This window comes from Atractosteus spatula, chromosome 6 (assembly GCF_055471065.1).
Source record: "Atractosteus spatula isolate fAtrSpa1 chromosome 6, fAtrSpa1.hap1, whole genome shotgun sequence".
NCBI classification, from domain to species: Eukaryota; Metazoa; Chordata; class Actinopteri; order Semionotiformes; family Lepisosteidae; genus Atractosteus; species Atractosteus spatula.
This window is the reverse complement of record NC_142711.1, coordinates 7,790,638-7,806,553: the sequence shown is the minus strand read 5'-3', so window position 1 is coordinate 7,806,553 and position 15,916 is coordinate 7,790,638. Positions and strand designations below refer to the sequence as shown.

Sequence of the window (15,916 nt, the reverse complement as noted above, 5' to 3'; positions counted from 1 at the left end):
CTCCATTAACACAGCCTCTCCTTCTGATTGGGTGCATTTTAGAAGAGGGAGGTACACTAGATTCCTATTTGTTTTGTGGCATTTGGGTTTGCAGAGAGAGATTTAAATGTAGATTGTATTCTATTTAGTTCAGAAGACATCTTATCTTTTATTCTGGCCTTTGCATGCATTAAGAGTTTAATACTTGGTTAGAGTTTGGGATTTTTTGTGGGTGGTGAGGAAGTTAGGCCTCTTGGATGCCTTGTCTGTACATATTGTTTATGTTTGTGTTGTGTGTAGTGTTTGTATTGTCACTGTTAATAAATATTTGTTTAACCATGTGTGCCTGATATAGTACTCTTTTCACCAAAGTCAGAGAATAAAGATTTCACGTGCTTCTAATTATACCAACCGCTTACAAGAGAGAAATCCTTACAAGCTGGGGTTAGGATCATTTATTTTATTTATTGATTTATCTGCTGATTTTCTCTTATTTCATAACCTCCCTATTTTTAACAATGTATTTTCTATTCCTTTCGTAGGCTTTTTGATTAAGTTTTTTGTTCTTTTTTTTCTCTTTAGGAGTGGGTTGCTGTTTTTGGTGGAGGTGCTACGGAGAGGGTCAGAGAATAGGAGGGCTGTTTTGTTCTGGTTTTTGATTCCTGTTTTTTTTTCTTGTTGGTGATAAAAAATAAAGATTTTAATAAAAGAAGACCTTCTCTTTTGATGTATTAAGAAAAATCCATGTATAAAACATATATGTATAAACGTTCCCACTTGTTTGATATGTGATCCTGCTTTGCATCTTGTTAGATAGACTCTGGCTCATCACAGCCTTCAAGGGCTAAAGTGATTACTGCCAATAAATGGATGGACATGTACAGTATTTCCTCACATGTTATGCAGATAGGTTTTGCTCAATTTCCCTAGAATGAATTATTGGTAATATTCACCATCTCTCCTTTCAATACAAAAACCAGGCGGCTGAGTTAAAACTGTCTAATCCCTAGAAGGGTTACTAGGGATTACTAGACAACGAAGAAACAGAAAACATAAATGTGCAATACCTGCAGAAATTTCTCAGGGAGGTTTTTCAGTCCCTTTGGCTGCAAAACAGCCAAATGCAAAAAATTGCAACCCTGTTTGTCTCTTATCTTCACATTTGCTCCTAAATTAAAACAAAGAGAACATCTTTGACATGTGGAACCATTATCATTGTGGACATAAAAGACGATACACTAAACACATTTGCACTCAACACATATTTTAGTCCTAGAACAATGTGAATGCAGACCAAGGTGAAATTAAATTAATAAGGCACTGCTATGTAAACACAAGCAAAGAAAACACCTTAGATTTGCAGAAGGGCATCTTCATTTGTTTGCGTTGAGTAATACTGTACCTTTATTTAGCAGAAGTTCCACAGTTCTCCAGGCTCCGCAACGCGTAGCCAGAAGTAGTGGAGTGTGGCCCTTGCAATCAATGCTTTCAATTTTTGCACCCTATATATACATGAAAAAAACACAATCGAAAAGTCTATGTGGGCAGAGAAAATAATTAATATTTTATTAGTAATTAATGTTATTTTGGTTAATAATATACCCCCTCCAGCACTTTAAAGACTCATTTTAAGTAGTCTTTAAATTGAAAGTTCATGAAGAGGTCAAACCCTAATCTCATCCACCCAATATTTATTAGTATAAATATCACGTTAATAGCTTATTCGCTAGTGCATTTCTTTTGACATCATGTCTTCTACACCCTGTTCACCCTTGCAGCAGCTCCCTGGCTTCTCCCTCATTAAAGGTGAAGGGGTTCCATCAGCCTCAGCCCTCTGCACAGGCTGTAGTCTCCTCTCCCAGGAGAGCTGCATCAGTAAAGCTTACTAATCTGAATCAAGCCTCTTCTCCGTCTTAATCAGGTTTTGTCCAAACTACAACTACATGATTTTAAAATCATACAAGCAAAATTGTCAGTTAAGAAAAATTGGTGGTCACAATTTTAGACACAAACAATGCGTCTAGAACTGCCAATGTTATTCATATACTTTAAACCTTTTGTGATAAACCTGCAAGAATTAGAGATATGGATCCTTCGAAATGCTTCAGTTAATATGCTGTCAGATTTAACTGCAGTACTGTAATTAACTTGCATGTTGCTTAGCTTGTGTGGTAGTTGAATGGACACAAATATTTTCCCCTAATTTGGCGTACATTTTATGGAAACGGAGCACAAAACCCTATCGAATAAATGTTTGCACTTGCCATTCTGTTTTGGTAAACAATGGAGTTTGTGTGCACAGTCAGCATCTGGCCTGTTTTCAGCTTTCAAATACAGCCCAGCATGAAGGCTGTCATCTCAGTTATATACATTACACATATTTTACTTTGAATTACTAGAAGTGTTTACCTTTAGGAGGAGGTATTCTGCCAGGTCAACGTGATCAAATATTGAAGCCCTGCATGCAATAGAAATATAATTGTTCTACGAATTAACCAGCAATATTTTATACAAAAAATGGCGTAAAAAGGTAAAACTGCAAAATTACAGTACCGCCACATGACAGTTCAAATTATATTAATGATAATTAATATTAAGTCTTAATATTGAGTGTTATTAATTTAATTATGAACCACTCTCTGCTATGCTCTTATAACAGCAATAATAAATTATAATAATACAAGGAATTAATGTGTGTATAAAACTCCTAGGATTTGGGGGAATGCTAAAGATCTTAAAATCACACTCTTGGGCTAAAATCAATTAAATCAACATCTTGTTTTGATATGGAGGTTTCAGTAAGTGCTTTCAGACCTAAGTGCACAATTACTTTTAATTCCAATTTGCTTTCCTGGTCCATTTTAAGTTCCCCTCTCAGTGTTTGTCAGCAAACTAGACTTGAGGTCCACATCCCCTCTGCTTCACAACTGAATCCCTTGTGGTGTTCGACACTGTTCAGCTCTGGCCCAGAACAGATGAGTAGTATTTGCATGCCACTCTCAACAAATCCCAGCTTCACGCAACGAAATTTCATGGCCACAAATTTGAACGTAGGTGGAACAACACTTGCTTTCAAGCAATGCTAATAATTCTAAAGTACTTCACTGTTTGTCAGCAGGTTAATGTTTCTTTTGGAAGTTTATTGAAGTAGAGAAAAATCATCCTAGAACCCCTTTTTCATCTCTTCAGCGTCCAAAGAGAGCCTTATAAAGAGTTTTCAAGACTGTTTTCAGGTGCTCTGTAGGCACAAATGTTTTTTTTTTCCATTGGGTTACATTTTCCAAGCTTCAGATGGGAATTAAGTGGCCAAAGAGTCTGGTCGAACCGATTCTGCGTCATCCCCTTCAAAGCAATCTTACTTCTTGTGAGATAGTCCTACAAGGTAGGCATTGAATTCTCTGCCACCAGAACACCTGGAGACATTACAGCCTCAAATCAGACTCCCAGCCAGATTACAAAGCAGAAAACTCAGACCACCTGCAGAAGTTCTTGAAAAATGCTGTTTCCCAGTGGAGCGGACAAAAGAGAGAAAGTGTATTTGTGCTCCACAGTGGAAATATGGAAATCTCCAATATGGACAGACAACAAGAGCTCTGGTATTGCCGACATGAAAGATTCTGAACTGGCAGAAAGGAGCTGTTGTTCTTGTGGACCAAGAAATAATCTAAGTGGAACCTCTCTGCTCTGTATGTGGGGTCTACTACATGGATAAATAGCTCCACTGGCTAGTAAAGACACCACTTCAAACTGCCAGATGGCTGATCACAGCGATCAGCCGAGGCATGTCACCAAAACATCATCAGGAGCAGAGACTAGGATGGGGCGACGCCAGCAAAGCCGAACGTGCTCTTGAGGATTTAAGAACGGTGTAACAAGCTGCGTTGTTGTTCGAGTGAAGAACCCTATGCAGAGCTGGGGAGCCGAGTCAGGAGAGATTCTGACGAATCTAAAACGTTAGGCAGAGACGCAGTCGAGGGTGAATTCCGGGTTCGATACCAAAGGTTATCTAAACGGAGAAAGGCAGACAAATACAAAGAGCTAGATAAGGTCAAGGTGGAAGGTGAGTTCCGGGTTCGAATATCCAAAAGCAAGATCCAATGGTTTATCAAAAAGAGGCAAGAAGTTCCAAAGAAGCTAACGATACAGAGTGATGTTTAGTGAAATGGAGGAGGCTTAAGTAGGTTTGGAAGTGGAGGGTGTGTTTGCAAGTGAGGCGCTCTGATTGGAAGAAGGGTAGATCAGTGAAGTTTGAGGGGATTGCCTCCAGCCGATGTTTGATTGGGGTGAGACCGTTTGTGTGGAAGGTTCCTATTAGCAGCAGAAGGTGGAAAATGTAATAAAGAAAAATAATTAAATGTACTGGCATCTCAACATCCACAATGAAGAGATGCAAATACCAAATGGCTTTACTGTAAGTTAGGTGTCACAGAATGTCGCAAAGTCAGAAAATAAGAAGAACTGAGTTTATCCTATAATCACGTAGCTTGAACTAAAAAAAAGCAAACTGATTTTATGTCAAGCTCGTAAACCCCTCCTCTTAAGGACGCTCCAGTCCTTCCTTGTCTTTTACTCATCTCCCGTACCTGCCTCCGGTTCCAGCCCCCCGTGCTATAAAAGCCAGACGTTCCTGGCAATCTGGGCTCTGCATTGGAACACGGACACCTGGAGGCTCGCCTGTTACCAAGTCGCCCTACGTCCGTGGCTTGGGTGGCATTCGCCTCCTAGGTGTCCTGAACCAGCTGAGCCCGGGACCTGGAGTGTCTGGTCCCGTGACCCCCCTTTTATTCCCCCGTCCCTCCGCCGGATCCCGCTCCGGCTTTTAACTCTGTTTGTCTGTCAGGATGGATTACCCGGTCTTGGACTTTTGCTACACCCATGGATTTGCCTCGGACTCCCTTGGACTGTTTGCCTGGGCAACACCTCCCCCGAACACCAGCGCACCGTGGACACGCCCCCTGTTTTCCTTCCAGCCCCTAGCATGCCTTTTCCCCCGTGTTTTCCTCACTCCTCCCCGGATTGTGTCGTCTGCATAGGGTCCTGAAAGAACGCTTCGTGACGCTTTGGCTATGATAAGCAATCACAATCCATAAAGTGCACAGGGACGTTTCATAATCAAAACATTAGACATTAGAAAGGAAGAAAACAATATATGTAAAGTATACATTAATAAATCAGATGGAACATATATGTTTTAAAGAAAGCTCACTTATGCAAGGGAGTCTGATGAGCTCCATCAATGATGTTTACCACCTCTTCCACACGGTCATGAGACGACAGCATTAGTTTGACAGCTTCAGTGGCACCTTGTGTACAAGCAAAGTGTAGAGCTGTGGATTTGTCACACTGTTGAAAAGGAATGAAAACAAGAATCCAAAGGTTTCATGCACAAGGCAAAGCCAAACAGATGCAACAGACATTCAATTTGAAGTAATTCAGACTAACTGCCCTGCTTCTCTAGAAAAGTAAGTTGGAATGTTAATTTAATAAGAGCTTTTATGACAACTGGCCTATTAGAACTGTAGTCTGTCTTCCATTCTGTGGAAGCAGTGTCTCAGGGCACAGATGCTTTTTTACTCATCTCAATTTAGCTTTCGGTAAGTTTTCCTTCACATGCTGGTCCTCCTCAATGTGAGAGATGGAGGTGTTACTTCAGGAAAATAACATTTCACTGAGAATACTGTGTATGGGATTGCCCTCAGTTTAGATTAGCAACATTCACATACTTGTATAATTGTTCATAGTTTAAATGTGTATCTTATTAGGAACAAAATGTGATAAAGAAAAGGGCACTACTGGATAGTTTCTCTGAGGTGCGTACTGTTTTTTGTTACCTGTTGCAGGTCTATTTTTGCTCCGTTATCAATGCACATCTTAATCACTTCAATGTTTCCTCCATGAACAGCAAGATGAAGAGGGCTGCTCGAGGATTTATCCAGATAATTAATATGAGTGAAAACAGAGTGGCCCATTTCTTCTCCTTCATGAAGGAAAAAAAAAAACATTTTTTTTTCTTCCAGAAACGGTTGACATCTTTGTCACCTACAGAATGCACAGCTTTCAAAAGATCTGGAAGCAATATTGATTTGTACAGTATGTATTTATAATACACAGTAGAATAATTTCTGCTGTATTGTACTGTACATGTCTGATCACACTCTGTGATATTAACACTAAGTGCTTCTTTTCTGTTGCTGCCCTTTTAAGATGTTGTATTTTGTAATGATTCACTAAGTTAAAATGTTTTAAATGCAAGATTACATGGTGTACTCCTAAGTACATTGAGAGCGGGTTGGAGGGTTTTTAACAAGTTTTAGTTTCTATCATTTTGGATGATTCAAATAAAGGATGTGGGACAAGTTTATAAACACCACAACGTTTTTTTCTTTCCGATTGAAGCATACAGTAGTCTCTGAAAAAAGGGCTCACAATTAAAACCAAAGGAAGGCTGGATAAATATTTGTTCTAAACCAAAAGCCAGACTTTGCAGCTGTAGGCCCTCTTTGAGTGGAGTTTTGTACAGGAGTAATGTAAACCGAAAAGGAATAGTCCATGTGTTTGTATGATGTCAGACCTACCCTTTTTCAGAATGATTTCCATGGACTTCTTTGCACCTGCAAAAGCAGCTGCATGAATAGCAAAGTGCCCCAACTTGTTCTGTCGACACAGCTTGGCACCGCGCTTCAGCTAGGAAGGACAAAAGAAAATATCATATGTGCAATGAATAAAATTCAGTGGATGTCCTTTTTTTACTTGATCATCTCATTCTTCTGTTTGCCAATCCATTTATGCATACTAAATCTGAAAACAGTCACACATGACACATCATTTTGTCCTTTTCTCTGATTGGGACTGTTCGTTTATGATCGGCTCTTATGTTGTGCCTGGCTAGCATGCATCTGACATTTCCCTTCAAATAAAATGCCACAACCTACTTATAAAACAGTGATATACAGAGCTCTCGTATATACTACAGACCTGCATAAAAAAGTGGTGGGGGTAGAAATGTACAACAGTACATGATACAGCAGAAAAGCACAAAGGCCATTGTTACCAGACGTCTTAAGGCTACACTTGAGACAGAGGGAGTAAACATTACAGACTTCAAAGTTGTAAGAAGTGGAAAGCGCCTGGCCATAATGAAAATTTAAAGAATGCCATTCCATCTCACAGCATACAAAGAAAGGGTATCAGACGTACAGTAGGTGAAACCCTGCCATGTGTTTTTACAGACTCTGGAATGCAGCTTTGAAGGTGTTTGAACACGGGTCACAGGCCAAGAGGAAAACAAGGGAGCAGATCAGAATGTATAAAATGTATCAGCTCTGGACTATGGACTATAGCATCCAGAAACACCATTTGGGACCAATCTCTGAAAACGACTAGAGAGTGTCAGAGTGTTGGACAGAGACAAGTCTTTGCTCACCCCTAAAATCAAAGGACAGGGAACAAATGGCTTACTGCAATAACATCAACATCAGTAAATCGTTGAAAGTGAACTGATGCTTGGATTTTCTTCAATTAAAAGTCAGGTTTTCCTTCTAAAACGTTTCAGATTTTACTTCAAACCTTTGTCAGCTGGGGGAGTCTATGCCTGAAATGGGTACAGTCTCATTCGGTGTTTCAACTGGCTTCTTATGATTGGTCTGTTCTTCATACGGCAGGCAGACACCTGCTCTGTTGTTTGATTTTCCAGTTTTGTTGTTGGAAATGGTCTTTGGGGAAGACTTTAAATCCCCAGGCTGCCTGATGATAATCACACAGCAAACACTTCCAAGTGTGAACTGGTGCATTTACAATGTCTTTCAGACTGCAGAAAGTTAGATTACTGAACCAGGCTTACACTAAGCCACTGAGCCCAGTTACAGATGCATAGTTTTCCAGGTAATGAGGAACAGAAGAGAACATCTGAAACGTCTAAGAATTTCCAAAAGTAAGTCTTGAAAGCAAATATATATATACAGTATACCTCTCTTTGCCTATATGTACTGTAGCAACATTTCAGTCATACATCAAAATTAATGTTTTTGCAATTCCCTTACCAGAATACCAAGTGCTTCATGGTTGTCAATAGAACAGGCTAACATGGACGGTGTGTTCCCCAAGTCGCCTTCCAAGTTGGAATTGGTACTGCTGTGGCACAGCAACAGCTGTTGATATAGAAGACACGCTGTTTTCACCTCAGGTAGTTACAAATACTTAGAAATTACCTCATAGTTTAAAACTGAAAAACTAGTAAAATGACAGTACATTATGTCCAGCTTCTAGCATTTACTCCACTGTCTAAGTGAAGAAACATACTCCACCAAGTACGGTGTAAATCAGCATCACCAAATCCATATCTGATCAAATTATTATGTTAGTATATTCTTATTGGTGTCGGGTGCTGTTTCTGGACCTTTCTGGTATCTGTTTTGTTTTACTCCATTCATATTTTGTATTTGCCATGCATCATATTTCAATAACTACTACACAGAATTCCGCAATGTGTTAGGGAACCGCATTGTTGTTTCACACTATTATGCAAAATCGTCTCAATGCAAAAATACTTCATGTGGCTTTCACAGGTAGCTACGCATGAAAAGCAGAGGTACAGTACATAGGCAAAGCAACATTCAGGAAAGGGGGAACAAGCTCTGTAATTCAGCTTCTGTAAAACTGAATTAATGAGGTAGTATGTGCTAACAGGTTATACCAAGTAACAGATTTAATTTTCTTACATCAACCAGGTTATTGTGCCATAGGTTAACAGCCAGATGAAGAGGAGACAGCAAGGAATTGTTTAGGATATTAGGGTCTGCTCCCAGCTGTAGCAGCGCGTTACAGCTTTCCATCTGTTTTTTTTCCACAGCCCAGTGCAATGGAGTGTTGCCCAGGTCATCAACAGCATTTAGACCTCGGAAAGAGAAGATCTTATGTCAAAGGTCATGTGAAGTTGAGGTCAAACACTTTAATTAAACTCAAATGGTAAGTGTTGTTATAGCAAGTGTTCAAGCATATTCTTTAAGAAAATAATTTTCAGAAGGCTGATCTCATGAAAAGTGAAGTGAAATGGTACTGGATCTGTTTTCTTGTATGACAACGTTATGCTAATTTCATTTGATTCAATATCAAGTCAAATACCCTGTATAGTTATACAGATTTACATGTTGCTATTATGCAATAGCATAATCAGTGATAATGGTTGGACCTGTGTGATCTGTAGCCATGTGTTATCCTTGAAGACTGGAGAGACAAGACACTTTCTTTCTTTGGACTGACTCTTTAAAGTAAATGCAGGAGCTACCATTAGCCTAGACATTCTACATCACAGACAAGATTAACAGGACATATATAGTACAGTATATAGACTCCCATATTTCACATTTTCATCAACCATTTATTCCTCATATTCATCCATCCATTTCTAACTCCTCTATCCAATTCGGGTTCGCAGGAGAGCAGTAGCCTATCCTGGCAAGCAATGGGTGCAAGGCAGGATACATCCTGACCTGAATGGGACACAAGTCCACAGTCGGGCGGAGAGACACGGACACAGGCATACACACACTTGCACCAGGGCCAACTTTTCCAACAAGTCAATTATCCTACCAGTATGTTGATGGACTGTTAGAGGAAACTGGAGCACCTAGAGGAAACCCACAGGAATGGAGACCATGCTGAACATACAATCTCCATGCAGATAGCACCCCAGGAATTGAACCCAGGGCCCCAGCACTACTAAGCACTGTGCCACCATGCCAACCAACTCAGATACATTACTTTTTTAAATATTGAACATAAATTTCAAACACAGTTTAATAGTTACTTTATGTGACATACAACAGTATTATTGGTGTTTTTTATTGTATTGTAATTATATCAAAGGTGTGATTAAAACTTTCTACTAGGGTCTACTTTAAGGTTGTACTGTTTACTACAATGGCACCCTACTTAAGTCACATTTATAACGTTAGGCTGAAGCTACTGTACTTGCAAGAATAAGCTATTGTGATTCTTTCAACAGACTGAACATACTGGTATTGGCCAACAGTCTCTTTCAGTCTCCTTCAATCCCTGAGTCTTTGTGTTGCTCTTCCATGACACACCTTGCGCTTGATAACGGCACCTGTCCTCATGTCCCAGCATGCTCCAGCCCAGGGTACCTGTCAGGTGCACTGCTCCCTGCACACTTTCACATCCTAGTAAACCTTAGGGAAGGGGAAGCCAACTCCCAGTGCTAAGAGCTCTAGAAAGAATTTCAACGCAATGCATGACCTTCAGTATGTAGAGGCAGAGATGTTGAAGGTTTTGGGGTTACTGAAGCATGCAGAAAAAAAAGATCTACTCATTCTTATGTACAATACAGTACCTGAAATCAGCGCTACATTTTTGCAGTGCTTAAGTTACAAGATGTTTTGTGTCTTTCAGTGGAGCTACAGGAATTGAAAATCAGCTCACCTTCTGGCCCAGCCGTGTTGACAATGAAGTGAATGATCCCATGATGTCCACCAGCAGCAGCAAAATGAAGAGGGGTTGCTTTGGCTTCATTGCTGGTGAGCAGGCAATCTGGGTTCTTGTTTATAAGGTCCTCGAGGCCAGACTTGTTACCTTCCAAAGCCAACTGATGTAATAGCGAGAGTTAAAAAGCTTTAGAACTAAAACATGCTTGACAATAACCCCCAAGAATATTAGTACACATCTGGATGGAAAAAATATTATTTCTGTTGTTTCTGCCATCTAGAAGTTTCTTCTTTTGGAATACTGTCTACAAATCTATAATGATGACTATGTAAAATGTGTAAAAAAAAACACAATTATAATGCAATTTCTTCACACATTCTAAACAAAATAATTAAACATACAGTAAGGGAAAACCATGTGTTGTAGTACTATAAATGTACATAGCATAGCAGCAAATCCTTGCAGATTCATAAGGATAGATATGCTCCTTGGCATAAAATCACTAGTGTCTTTTTAGTCAATAGAACTATATTGGCTCCATTTCATTTAAAAACTACTGATGTCATTCAAGCAGGTTTACAGTGACATGAAGAATCTGTGCCAAGGAAATCATTGTGGATTCAGGACTCATTCAGGAAAATCATGGGCAGAAATACATATTTTTATTAAATCAAATACAAATATCAGGAGAAAAGTTCCATTAAAAACTCCAGCAATCACAGTGTTGGAGTTCAGGTATTATACCATTGTACCAATGCTCACTGAACATTGCTACTTAGATGCATTGTTGATTTTTGTCTCCAGATTTCCAGAAGGTTTCATTATAAGATTCGGTAGATCCAGTGTGATTACTACATATTAATGTAAAAAGAAATTATACTGAAAGTTTATTAACTCAGATTCAAAATTAATTTATGCATTTAAATTATATGAATTGATTTGGAATTTGTCAACAATAAGCCATAAAGCTGAATTCCCAAAGGAAAATCACCAATGGCCATTTTTTTACAGGGTTACCAATGTTTCTGCGTGATTCCCTGGTTTATTTTTCCTTGTCCAAGAATAAAAACATAACATGGTTTTAGAGCAACTTCATATTCTTTTGGGGTTTGTTGTAGAGGTAAGACTGGCTATTGAATTGATAAGAAATCAAGAAAAATTCTAATTTCTTAGACTTTGTGGTTACTAATGCTCTTTTCACATTCACATTAAATTGAAATCACTTATTAATCAACTAGGATGTACCACTAGGACCATCATACCAGTGCAGGAGGAGTAAGGACAGCGCATACTGTCGTCTGAAATCTTCCCCTCTCTCGACTCTCACAGTGCCTACACCAGTTGCAAGAGTGAAGCAGCTCTCTCTAGCAGTGCATGGAGAGGATAGTGGCTTCTGCTAGAAAAAACCCCTTCATGCTGAGCAAAAAACAAACTGAGCACCAAACCAGACACCTTCTGTGTAATCTATGTCAGCACCTTTACCTCTTGGGAGGCACCTTCTTCAAGTCTTTCTTAAATATACACTGTATTATTTTTAAACTTCACAAAGCAAAACTGTGCCTTTATGCAAACCAACCGATCTATTGGTATAACCTGTTAAATACATGTAAGTATTGGAAATATAATTATGATTTAATAATAATAATTTCTTACACTTACTGTATATAGTCTAAAGACTTCACTCAAAGCACTTTACAGGTAATGGGGACTCCCCTCTACAACCGCCTACAGTATATGCGGCCCCCACCTGGATGATGTAACAGCAGCCATAGTGCACCAGTACCCTCACCCCACTCCAGCTATCATGAAGAGGAGAAAAGAGCAATGAAGCTAATTCACAGATGGGAATTATTAGGTGGCCATGATTGCTAAAGGCCAGTAGGACACCAGGGTAACACCCCTACTCTTTTTGAGAAACACCCTGGGATTTTTAATTACCACAGGGAGTCAGGATTTCGGTTTTACATCTCATCCAAAGGACAGCACCTTTTTACAGTATAGTGTCTCCATCACTATACTGGGGCATTAGAACCCATACAGACCACAGGGTGAGCGCCCCCTACTGGCCCCACTAACACCTCTTCCAGCAGCAACCTTAACTTTCCCAGGAGGTCTCCCATCCAGGTACTGGCCAGGCTCACACCTGCTGAGCTTCACTGGGTTGTCAGTTTTGAGTTGCAGGGCGATATTGTCACTGGTTTTCTTGTTTTTTTTCTGCTTCATACTGTACAAAGCAGTTCTGGTATGCTAAAATGTCAAGGATAATTAGCTTGTGATCTTGTTTTTTTTATTTTCTTGTCCTAAAGACATTATACTGTAGAGTATAATTTTTCTCCGTATAGGAAAAAATCCAAGCTTACAACTGGTGGACATACTGTACTGTACCTGAAACACATCCAAAGAGAGCTGGGATGGGTCATCATTGACAACACATTCATACAAACTGTCCTCCTTTTTCATTGCCTTGTGGAAGGTGATTAGCCTGTTTCTTGATCCTCTGTTTTGCAAAATGCCTAAAATGAGAGAAAGATATCCTCATGCTCATTTATTCACAACCGTTTTGATGAAGACAAGTTTGTCTTGCTTTAACTCAAAAAGAATCTTCTCATGCTAATTATATTTTGCCCAAGTCATTTTCTTTAAGCTACACTCAAAAAAAGAATTTGAATTCCTTTTTATATTAGTAACCATCAATGCATAAGATCATAAAGGAAACCTAGATGACTTTATTTACACTAAACACAGATGAGTGTTTTTCTTTCACTTATGTAAAGTTGATTAGGATTATGTTGAAAATGTGTTTGTGATCTGTTTTGTATCCCATTTTCACAGAACCAAGATTTTCAAAAATAAGTGGAAAACAGGAAGAAAAAACTTTCTGCTGGTTAATAGTTCTTTAGTCATTCCTGCTGTGATCTGATGTATTAATCTGTTCAGATTTCTTGTTTTTAGTGATGTATATTGTAGGTCAAATGAACTGTAAAAAATAATCTTACAAATTGTAGGATATTAGAGGTTAAAATGACCCCCATGAATTGATATAATTTACATTTTGTTCTCCAAATACACCAGAAGAAGTCTCCATAGCTGATATGTTTTTCTTGTTTCTTTTTACTTTTCAATGTGATATTTATCTTATTGTCCCTACTATATGTTTGTGTGTGTAGACTGTATGTGAGGTACAGACAGCTTAATGAAGATCATTTTTAGATAGTGTATACAAATGAGGTAATCTGTATAAATGAGTCTAATTCTAGAATTATTTTAAGCCTAAGTGCAAATGTCAAGGAACGTGATAGATACTGTATACTGTACAGCAAGTGATACATACTTTGATCTAAATCTAGGATTGTAATTAATTAAAGGTGTTCTTTGTAATAACATTTTTCTAAAATAATAATAATTATAATAATTGCTTACACTTATATAGCGCTTTTCTGGACACTACACTCAAAGCGCATTACAGGTAATGGGGACTCCCCTCCACCACCACCAGTGTGCAGCCCCACCTGGATGATGCGACGGCAGCCATAGTGCGCCAGAACGCTCCCCACACACCAGCTCTCAGTGGGGAGGAGAGCAGAGTGATAAAGCCAATTCATAGGTTTGATAAAAGGTTTGATGCCTAATGTATAAATACTATTGTCAATATATTTTATATAATAAGAAAATATTTCATATTTTTAGCAAAAAAAATAGTTTTTGAAAAAAAGATGTTTCTTTTGCCTAGATCAGCTTGTATATCTCAGAGTTTTCGATTCCACATACTGTTGTGCAAGAAATCTAAAACTGTGTGCAAGAGCTAAAAGTAATATGCAAAGAAATTCGGAAAGATCGCAATCGAAGTTGATAAACGATTTGCATAGTCAACAATCGTTATTGACAAACAGTGCAAGCGTAATTAGTAATCAGTAGATTATTCTGAATATAAAAGTAATGGGCAAGACAAAGTGAATAGCGTTGACATTGCAAGAGAATGAATGTTAACAAGACAGCGATTCAATTCATATTTGCTGGCCACAAAAGCGACGTCAAGTTGGAGCAGGGACACATCAGGAGAAAGAAAAAAAAACCTAGTCAGCAATTACATTTGATCGCAACAGGACCTGGATTTTAAGTTCACTTTATTTTGAGTAAATACGGAAGTTCCTTTTCACGGATTTGAAAAGTAAAAGTCTGCTTACAGTATATTGTATATCTTTCAGTGAACTGTGGTACATTTTAATACTAGTAGGTTTCAGCGTTTTACTCGCATTTAAATCATTTGTAGGGATAATGGAATATACAGAATGGTATACAGTATAGTGAAACTGTTGTGCAAGCCCAATGTACTGTACCTGCCTGTTCAATAAAAAACAGTCAACATATTTAGCAACTAGAAACTTGTTTTCTTCTAAAATGTGTACTGTGTAGTCATGTCTATACTGAGGTCTTGTGGCGGTTTTACAGTCCACTAAATTGGCAGTTGCTATCATTGCGAAGGATAAAGAATAAAGACCGACATTGGGCATCAGGTAAGACCACATTTTGAGCTTGTGATCCACCTTAACGCATCGATAACATAGTTTCTTTATGCGAAATACGGTAAACCTTTACTTTAAAGAACTTCAGATTTAACGTACAGAATCTGCTAAAGGAGAATTTTGTCTATAAAATCAGAATCCTAACAGGTAGATGTACTGTATATACTACATACCTGTACCTGTAGGTTTATATTAAACGTCAGGAATACCAATGGTGCCCTATAGCCAGGTATAGGCGAATCGCTTGGTGAAACGGGAGTTGTTTGCCACACATTAAATATGGACCGTATATACTTTTGATGAAAAAGTCAAAAATACCAGCAAGTATGTGTTTAAAGTATGGATTTTCCTCATGTAATAGTGTGTTTTAGGGCTGAAAAAATCATTTGCGATTTAACGGACGTTCGTTAATAACGGACACGTAAATCATTCATGAAAACAGATTGGAGCAAACAAGTTAGTGCCTTATTTATGAGCTAGAGAAATAAATTTACTGCACATATATAGAAACATACCGTAGAATTCATTTTATTTACTCAAAAAATCAGTTTAGCAGCTGTAAGATCAGGCTCATTGGAAGTGGCAACGTGTATGATTAAGAAGCCGGAAAAATAGCCACTAGCTACCGTATGCAGCCGTACGACGGAAAACATAGTAAAGCACAGCGGTGTAGTGTAAGCGTGTTGCATTCCTTTTCTCTTACCTTTCCACCCAATCCTTTTTTTGTCTGTTGATAAGCCTCTGCAGAGCTCTGCCATTATTATTTTAACTGGTTGTAATAAGGGTGTGTACACCAGCAGCTGACATGTGGCGATTAGCTCTGCTGTTGGGGTACGCTGGAGTATGGGATGATAATAATGGCACCGTTAATGTGTTTAAACACACTCTTCTATAAAGGATTGAAGCTTGCCGCCTTTTTCATAGGTGGGAAAATAAAATCATGAGATCTGTGGTTAGAGCTTTATTCATTGGTA

At 38.7% G+C, this 15,916-nt stretch overlaps 1 protein-coding gene across 1 annotated transcript in view; it reads right to left on the bottom strand.

The window, feature by feature from the left end:
- The window catches only part of trpa1b (transient receptor potential cation channel, subfamily A, member 1b), a 39,822-nt gene extending 24,122 nt beyond the window's left edge, over positions 1-15,700 (bottom strand). Inside the window, exons 1-11 of the mRNA XM_088919028.1 lie at positions 15,646-15,700; positions 12,805-12,932; positions 10,417-10,579; positions 8,697-8,872; positions 8,019-8,126; positions 6,555-6,663; positions 5,811-5,956; positions 5,186-5,322; positions 2,389-2,437; positions 1,382-1,481; positions 1,047-1,147 (exon numbers count right to left, since the gene is read on the bottom strand). Of these exons, the coding sequence (XP_088775154.1) occupies positions 1,047-1,147; positions 1,382-1,481; positions 2,389-2,437; positions 5,186-5,322; positions 5,811-5,956; positions 6,555-6,663; positions 8,019-8,126; positions 8,697-8,872; positions 10,417-10,579; positions 12,805-12,932; positions 15,646-15,700 (1,272 nt within the window). The remainder of the gene's footprint in view (positions 1-1,046; positions 1,148-1,381; positions 1,482-2,388; positions 2,438-5,185; positions 5,323-5,810; positions 5,957-6,554; positions 6,664-8,018; positions 8,127-8,696; positions 8,873-10,416; positions 10,580-12,804; positions 12,933-15,645) is intronic.
- Positions 15,701-15,916: the final 216 nt, after the last annotated feature.